At 36.4% G+C, this 8711-nt stretch overlaps 2 protein-coding genes across 3 annotated transcripts; both read right to left on the bottom strand.

Annotated features, from left to right (window-relative positions):
- Window positions 1-8: 8 nt before the first annotated feature.
- On the bottom strand, window positions 9-1202 carry LOC112026510 (uncharacterized). Of its 2 annotated transcripts, none has more exons than XM_065783002.1 (3): window positions 624-1202; window positions 245-493; window positions 9-105 (listed from the first exon to the last, which is right to left on the bottom strand). In XM_065783002.1, exons 1-3 carry the CDS (start codon window positions 1137-1139, stop codon window positions 16-18), a joined length of 855 nt encoding a protein of 284 aa, XP_065639074.1. In that variant the 5' UTR covers window positions 1140-1202; the 3' UTR covers window positions 9-15. The 2 variants fall into 2 exon arrangements, with proteins under 2 accessions (XP_065639074.1, XP_065639075.1); XM_065783003.1 differs by lacking the exon at window positions 9-105 and adding an exon at window positions 123-168.
- Window positions 1203-4324: 3122 nt separating this feature from the next.
- On the bottom strand, window positions 4325-8410 carry LOC112026512 (calcium-dependent protein kinase 26). The gene is made up of 5 exons (XM_024059201.2): window positions 7931-8410; window positions 6431-7370; window positions 6020-6316; window positions 4994-5398; window positions 4325-4910 (listed from the first exon to the last, which is right to left on the bottom strand). The coding sequence occupies exons 2-5, from the start codon at window positions 7017-7019 to the stop codon at window positions 4645-4647; spliced, it is 1557 nt and encodes a 518-aa protein (XP_023914969.1). The 5' UTR covers window positions 7020-7370; window positions 7931-8410; the 3' UTR covers window positions 4325-4644.
- Window positions 8411-8711: the final 301 nt, after the last annotated feature.

Raw genomic sequence — 8711 nt, forward strand, 5'->3', positions numbered from 1 at the left:
ATGAGCCACCATATCTCATAAACAAGTCTCAGGTGTTGATGAGAACAGTACAAGTTTACTTCCTAAACAATTTGGTGCCTTTCTGTCCGCAATTTGAATCATAAACTGTAATTGGTTGGAAAGAAAAAACTTATCAATTACTCCATTTCATTTAGGATGATTTTGGCACTGCATGAAAAACAGATTTCACAATCGGAAAAATTGTAGTTTTGAAATCTTAAGAAGAATTAGAAATGGAGATTACAGCGTTCAGATTGGCAAGGCATTCAGTAGGAAGGCCAAGGAATGTATTCATTAGGAAATCATCAATAGGATCAACAGTTGCCACCCCAACTAATCTGCACTTGCCTTCTTTATCTAACCTCTTTCCTCTTCCACTTCTTATAGTTCCATTTGACTCCTCAGATGTCAAAACTGTCTTAACCAGCAGTGGTGGAGCTCTATATATACTCCCAGCAGAAAACCAGAAATTAGCAAAGAATTCAAGATCAACCTGCATGAACAATAGCTGCAATATTAGCGGGGTTGTCATGCAATCAAATTTAAGAGAAACTACCTTATGACAATGCTAGAACAATCTTGCAGAAGGCAAACACATCTGCTCATTTAAATGGTGAAATTACCTTGCCGGATTCTCGGACAATGCTCCCTTGAAAGGATTCAGGGACAATATCAATCTTTAGAAATGGTGGCAATGGTAAACCCAAGAACTTAGTTGTTGCACTTGTCAATGGTGGTATGTAAAGTGTTTTGATGGCAAATGAAACTGAAATTACATCATTCAACTCACTATCTGGGACCTTTGTACCGGACCCAGTTCCTGATCCACCTTCAGCATCATACTCAAAATAAGGATACCTTGAAATGCCAAGCTTGCAACCTCCAAGAGTCTTGAACTTAACACTGTAATCATTACTTTCTGGGACTTGGACTTGAGTAACTGCAGTGGTGGAACCAAGTTCTTCTTGTTTTTGGTTGTTGGAAGAGGAAGAGAAGGTGATAATTTTTGGTCCAAGCTTTGGTTTTTGTGTGGGAAATTTCCAAAGAACTGGAGGGTTTGAGTTTACTTTACACCACATTTGGTGCGTAGTTTGTTTTGAATCTGATGAAGTAACAGAAGGAACTGGGATCCTATACATGGAGTTTTGTGATAAGGAAGTCCACGTGGAATAACCAAAAGCACAAGTCTATTTTGTTAGTGAAATTGTGTCTCTACCAAAATATGAGGCTAGTTATAAGACCTTATCTCTTAGTATTTAGGAAAATCTATATATGATTAGTTTTTTTTTTTTTAGAATGTATCTATGATTAGTTGATTACCTACTAATTCATGAAATTTTGTGTGCCACTGGTACCTAACAGCAAGAAAGGTGCTACGAAAAATACATTAGTGGTGGACCCTAAGAACAGTAGAACCAAGCTTTTAAAAAATTGACTGAACATGTACATGACTAGTGGGGGCTGTGGCCTGTGGGGGTGACACCTGTTTCGTGTATGGATAAGGTCCAGTTGGGAGACATGTAGCTACCGAAAATAACTTGCAGTGACACGGAATTAGGATTTCATTTTTAGAGCAAAACATTAATGATAAAAAAAAAAAAAAAAAATTTACACATTTTAGGAATGAAAATTATAATACAAAGATTTAAAACTGAAATAATACGTATATAAAATTAAAAAGGGAAAAACTATTTCACACCACGGTGTGTTTCTATACTAAACTAAAAAAATATATGATGTGTGAAATAAGAACAAAACTTAGGTACAGTACCTTAGATGCTATTCTTTAGGTTCATCTCTTAAGATTCAATCATATAACTACTTAATAAGAAATACACTTTTTTCTCATGAGAAAAAATTTACATGGCAGAATTTTAAAAGAAAAACTTAAGGAACAACATTTAAGTACCTAATTCTTGCTCGTGAAATAAATACCGCCCAAAATAAAACTATAGTCGTTAGATACTTGGGAATTTTGATTAAATATACTAAGAAGTTAGAAGAGAGTAATAATAAGGACACAAAACTTTTCACTACTTATTAATTAAGTCGACAAACTTTGATTAACACGTCATCATTTTTTTTATAAATTCATTATTAATGTCACTTTTATTACGTAGTAATCTTAAAAAAAGAAAAAAAAAAAGAAAAAAGAAAAGAGAAGAAGAAGAAGAAGCAGGGGACTGTTAGAATGAGCCCCATACCTCTGCTAAATACAATTAACATTACTATGCTCCCCCAGAATTTCAAGAAAACACAACACCATATTAATGTCCTTTCCAGTTTGTTGTGTATGTAACGTTTAGCTCAGCCTGGAGGACAATCTAATGTACTTGCTTTTCTCGGTAACCTTTTTTTTTGGGGGGGGGGGGGGGGGGGGAGGGGGTGGGCGCACATTCTCCGTAACTTAAATTCGAACTGGTCAACAATTTATGGTAGAACTAGAAGTTGGTGGTCAACCTTTTTGACAAATTCTGATAGTCAAATATGTATTCAGTACCTCCTAGTCAAAAATTCTGATAGGTATATATTCACTTCATTCATTAAAAAAGCAAAAAAGAGAGTATATATTCACTTTAACATTCCAAACATCAATATTCTATTCCAATTGCAAAACAATAGCACCCACTTGTCATTTTCATTTTTTGGGGGGTCCTGATCCAAACATTGAAAGACATAATGATAATCAAATTCTCTAGGAGCAGACATCAAAATGCATTGGTGGGGGTTTGTGTGTCTCTTAAAATGGGGATACTAGAACATAGAGAAGTGGTAAGTGTTTTTTTGCCTAGTCAACTTTTTAGCTCTTCACTCTTCAGCACAAGGATAATAATGTGACCATCTTTTTTTTTGTAAGCCTCTGACCAATGAACTTGAAGTCTTTGTTGTATCTCATTTCCAATAAGAGTGAGAGTGACTGTGAGACCCTTTTACTCTAATGAATAGCTCCTTTATCTAGTTGTCTATAAAACAAAGCATACATATAATATAAAGAACTTGGAATCTTGCAACTCTTCATGTTGGCTTGTTATATATAAATAATATAACATTCATTTCTTTTCCAACATCCTAATGGCAATCACTAATATGGGATGTGGAGCAATCCTTAGCTTGTAATGAGTAGTTTTAGGAATACAAATTATTTTATAACTTTTTGTCACAATTTTGATGTTGCAAACTATAAACGACTGTCTATCACTTACACATGGACCAATATTTTTTTCTCCACCACTTACACTTGCCACATATCACAGTTGTTGCAAAGAAGTGAAAAATGTTGTGGTACTAAATTTTTTCTAACTTGTAACACACCAAGTCACCAACACCAACTCTTTTGCCTTGGCCTGCTATCACTATCTCGCTCTGTTTCTCTCTCCACAAAAGAATCTTATGTAATGAGGATGTTTTGATCATTAAAATATATAGTGGGATTTTGGTGAGGAATGAGTGAGAATGGCCCACCAATGGCCGTGCCCCACATCTATAGGAATAGCCACCAATGTCCGAAGGGTTTTTGAGCATCTTAACTTATTTAATTAATCCCAGATTTATATTTATATATTTCTTCTTTTATTTTTTGATAATTACATTTTTTCTTTCTAATTGAGAATAGATGCGTAACACATTTTGAGCATCCAACTAATTTAATTAATCCTGGAATATAATTCTTGCAAAACATGTATTAGTTGTGCAAATGAAGACATAGATTCTAGAACTATTAACTTGATTGTGAATATGTGAATCATCTAAAATGAAAATTATCATAATAAAAGTCTAAATCTATGGTGTCTAGTCCATAACTATTGTTTGAACATAAACGTGTTCAACTCATAATTGGCAAATTTCGTAGGTTCAATTCCTACTGAATGAATGCCAATAAGAACCTATCGGAAAAATTGGATACAATCTTATAACAGTTAAGTTTAAGAGTTGGAGATAGGCGGATTTATAATTATTGTTTTATACTATAATGCCAAGATATCAATATATTTATTTTTGATATAGACAAGATTCGAACTCATGTTCCTTATTAGGCAACAAATGACTTCGGTAATTGAGCTAATTGAATCGCCAAATTTCTACAATACACTGAACCTCACATCTATTATGTAATAAGCAACTGTGTTCATGAAAGCAATGTAAAACCTTTTCACCTAACGATGGAATGACATTTTGAATCTTTGATTAAAACAAATGGATCTTAAATTTTAAGCTGGAGAAGCAATCAAGCTGACAGAGAACCGCATTGTGCTTAACTAAGAAAGTGAAAATGAAAGAAAGTTGCACAATTCTGAAGAAAAAAAGTTGCAATTCCAAAAGGCAATAATATGAAACTTGGAAAAATTCATATAGCAAAGAAGCAACTTTATACACAAGGTAAGAGTCCATTAGCCACAAGTTACACTAACTACCGGTGAAAAAAAAGAACCTAACACTAACTCTTCAAACCAGAAAGACATCACTCATACCAACACTGATTAAAGCAAAACTCAAACTGGCACTAACTCACCGGGATTTAGCAACTAGGGCACAAATATAATACAACACACCAGCACGAAACTTCATCTTGGTATGCCATTCCCATAACACTTCGATACTTCATCAGAACCACCAATTAGTTTAATGAGGTCAGCCAGTCTACTTTCAACATACGAGAGAGGATCTAAGAGAAGTGGGAAGATGTGTGCATGACGACCATCGAATGACTGATTCAGACACCATGAGATCAAGTTGCTCGTGCTCACCAAGTCCAATTGTATGGTTCCTCTTGCTACCGATGCCCAACATCCTAGAACCAATCGTTCCTCCTGCCCTTCTAACTTCAGATGCCTTGTGTTCCACTTCTTTTGCCTCATGCCCAAAGCAAAGTGTAGAATCAGGTAACATGAACAGCTTCCCCAAGCTTGCCTCTGCATAATAGGATGCAAAATAGGATTTTTAGATATAGGTTATGAGATGGTGTAAAGAATTGGAAAATGTAAAACCCAAATACCTCCTTGAATTGCATCCACTCTAGGTATGTTGGTTGAAAACTCTAATGCACAACTCCCTTGTTCAATCACAGAACCAGGACTAAAGAATGCAAAACTTGGCATTGAAGGAATGGGGGAAGAGAATTCCAAGGCATTAGAATCACCAATGCTACGGAAAGAAAATCCACCAGATGCAGTGAGAGGTGTTGATGGTTCTGCCATGAAAGTGGAAAAGGATGATCTGCATGTGAATGTAGGTGATTCTACGTCACATGTAACAGGTGATCCAGCGCCAAAGCTGATGTCTTCATTCCTGGACATAAATGAGTTAGAGAAAGAGCCACTGCCTATTCCCAATTCTCCACATCTATGGTTTTCACGTGCACTTGGATCTTCGGGACTGCTGTCCTTCATCCAGGAGTGATCTACAAAAGAAGAGTCACGTAATTTATGTTTTCTAGCCGTGGAGGATATAGAGAGTCTTCAAACAAGGGAGAAAAGGACACCAATTAATAAGTCAGAAGGAAAACAAAATCCCCGGGTCTACCCATACTAGTTAACTGACCCATAATTGCAACAACAGCAAGACCACATCTATATGATTAGGTTTCTAATGCTAGCTAAAGACCATTAACAACACAGTATGGAATAATGGTATTTGTTGATACTTTAAAGACATCCTTCAAAACATACATTACTGCCTCATGAAAAACAATATATTTAAAAGATGGAATGCAAGGAGAGGCATGCTTGAATGAAAATAATCATTTTCCATTTTGTAACGTAACAGTGATAGGATTGGGATGTGCTCAAGATATAAATGTCTGGATCCTCTACCTCAGTTCTAGATGCTTCAAATAAAGACTTTTTGGCCTTTAAGAAATAATGTTCTTAAAGAAACTTTATAACTACAATGGTATCACCTTCTGCATTCCTAATGTCACCAGAATCCAAAACAATGTGCCTGAATTTGAACGTTCAGATGGTAAAGTGAACACTACACCACCACCTTAAACAAACAATGACTTGGTGAGTATCCAACCTACCTAAGACCTGCTGAGCAGTAAGCCTTTGAGAAGTATCTGTACAAAGCATTCCCCTGATGAGATTCTTAGCAGATTCTGATACGCGATTCCAGGGATCAGATGGGAACCTCAGATCAGCTGCCCTGACGGCATCAAATATTCGGGACTTTGTCTTTCCCCAAAATGGTGGCATCGCACTAAGAAGAATGTAAAGAATAACCCCAGCACTCCAAACATCGGCAGTCTGGTTATAGCCCCCAGCAAGTACCTCTGGAGCTATATAAAATGGACTCCCTACTAGCCCATGCAAACTCTGCCCTGCTTCAATGAACCCAAATGCTTAGAATACGGAATATCTCTGATTCTAAGGGGAAGACTGACTAATATAAAATAAAAATCAGTAATCTGCAAAGAAAAAAAAAATGAGAATACCAGGCTTTATGTAGGTTGCAAGACCAAAATCCGCCAATTTGATTGGAGAAGATGAGGCTTTTGTGGCCAATAGGATATTCTCAGGCTTCAAATCTCTATGAACAACCCCATTCTCATGACAATATAACACCACTTGCATCAGATGCCTAAAGAGAACCCTGGCCTCAAACTCAGTGAATCGTCCATGCTTTTCTAACTGGTGAAAAAGCTCCCCTCCAGCACAAAGTTCCATAACCAAATGAACATAGTGTTCCTCCTCATACACTGCCTTGAGATCTACAACATTCGGGTGCCCAGATAGCTTTGCCATTATTTCAATCTCAAGCTTCACGCTCCGCACATCATCCGATGTAACCAATCTATCTTTCGCAATGGATTTGCATGCTAATAACTCTCCGGTCCATTTATCAGAGCACACTCTGATAACACCAAACTGCCCCCAACCCAATTGCTCTCCAAGAGTGTACCGATCTTTCAAATTCGAGGTCTGATTTGCATCCAAAATGGTTTCAGTCAAGCTCTCTACTTTATAACAATTGCATGGATGTGTGAAAGGTCTGCTACTGCTGTTGGTCTTGCCAATAGTCATTGCAATTTCTTGCTCCCCCCAACCAAATCCAAAGATACCAATCAGAAGACCAGCTTATGCTTCTATGGTTATGGGTTCTGATTCCAATGACCTTTTCAGAATCTCAGCTAAGCTTCAAATCAAATATTGGCCTTTTCTCTTTTTCTTCTCTTTGCTTAAAAATACATTTACCAAACCCACATTCACAGGTCAAAATTGAAAGACGTTTCCAAAAGCTAGTTGTTGAATTTGACAGCAACCCTTACCGTGAAGAATACGACACCACATGGTACTAGAAGTAAAGCTAAAAAAAACAAAATCTTGAACCCTTAGCTGAGAATTTTTTTTCAACCCCAACTGGATCACCCGGATCTGGAACACAATGCAAAAATGTTCAGATTCACATCGTCTACTTTTTCAGATTAAATTACAAGCCAACAAAAATAAAAACAAAGACAAAACCCAATTCGGCAAATTTGCTGATATAACATTAATTTCATTGAAAACATCAATTTGAACATGTAAAGCTGCAAGTGAAGCTCATAACAGAATTGAAGATTTCAAATTTTTACCATATCAACAAGGAACAAAAAAAAAAAAATTCCCATTTTTTGGTTAAAAGTAACCAAAAAAAGCTGTCAAATTTGTAAACCTTTTTAATCTCCAAAAAGCCGTGAAAAGAACCAAAATCACCACCAAATGACAAAAGCACCAAAACCCATCACCTAAAAAACCCTAAACCAACAAAAACACCAAAATTAAACACAAACCCATTACAAATTACCTGGAAACAAACCACCCAGATCCAAAAGTTCCAATTTTTTTTTACCAAATAGCCAAGTATAAACCAAACCCCACATTCCAAAATTCAAAAACAAAGCACAAAAAAGGCAGAGACAGAGTCACAGAGCTAGAGAGAGAAAGAGCAAGACCTGGTTGGAGAGAGAGGCAGAGGAAGAGGACCACTGACGAAGAAGAAGAAGAAGTCCGTTGGAGCAGTGGGATTGACAAACTCTCAGCTGCCTTAATCAAAAAGCCCCTAACCCCAAGACAGACAGACAGAACCAGCTCTCTCTCTCTCTCTGTCTTGTGGCTTTTGGGATGGTTTTTAGGCTCTGTGGCTTTGGTTTTTGGCCAATACACACCTACTTTTGTTGCTCCTAGTTGTATTTATCTGGGTTCAGATTTTTTTTTTTTAGTGTGTGTGTGTGTGTGTTTTTTTTTTTTTTTGAAATTCATAGGAATGGTGGGGCTGGCTTTTCTTTCTTTCTCGGATGTCAAGGACAACTCTATTTTTGTTTAGTTTATCATATTACTGCGATTTGTACCATGATTGTTTTTCCGCTTTTTGCTCTACTCGCTTCTTGTACACAATTCACGCACACTCGCTCGCTCTATCTAACCCTCTTCCCTTTTCAGAGAGTTTAGTAGTACTTGTTTTTGCGTTTTCTTTTCTGTAATGGCGGAACCTTGTATAGGTGTTTTTTTTGGCTAAATACTAGTTTGTATGCTTGTATTAAATTTCTTTTCTTCTATTGATTTTTAGCTATAAATGAAAAAAAAAAAAAAATCCCCAACCAATGATTTAATGATTCATATAATCATAAAAAATCAACATTATTAAACCCCAATTACAACTTGGCCACCGGGTCTGGATTCTATAAAATAAAAAAATAAAAACCCCAATTACATGTTTTTTTTTAGATGGTTAAA

The sequence above is a fragment of the Quercus suber genome, unplaced genomic scaffold (assembly GCF_002906115.3).
Source record: "Quercus suber isolate HL8 unplaced genomic scaffold, Cork oak 2.0 scaffold_325, whole genome shotgun sequence".
NCBI classification, from domain to species: Eukaryota; Viridiplantae; Streptophyta; class Magnoliopsida; order Fagales; family Fagaceae; genus Quercus; species Quercus suber.

Coding starts and splice junctions, on each gene's coding strand:
- LOC112026510 (XM_065783002.1), bottom strand. CDS start 1,139: ATGTATAGGATCCCAGTTCCTTCTGTTACTTCATCAGATTCAAAACAA. Junction 494..623: donor TTGTCCGAGAATCCGGCAAG/GTAATTTCACCA, acceptor TTGTTCATGCAG/GTTGATCTTGAATTCTTTGC. Junction 106..244: donor GCCTTGCCAATCTGAACGCT/GTAATCTCCATT, acceptor AACCAATTACAG/TTTATGATTCAAATTGCGGA.
- LOC112026512 (XM_024059201.2), bottom strand. CDS start 7,019: ATGACTATTGGCAAGACCAACAGCAGTAGCAGACCTTTCACACATCCA. Junction 6,317..6,430: donor TGCAACCTACATAAAGCCTG/GTATTCTCATTT, acceptor TCATTGAAGCAG/GGCAGAGTTTGCATGGGCTA. Junction 5,399..6,019: donor TACTGCTCAGCAGGTCTTAG/GTAGGTTGGATA, acceptor CTTCTTTTGTAG/ATCACTCCTGGATGAAGGAC.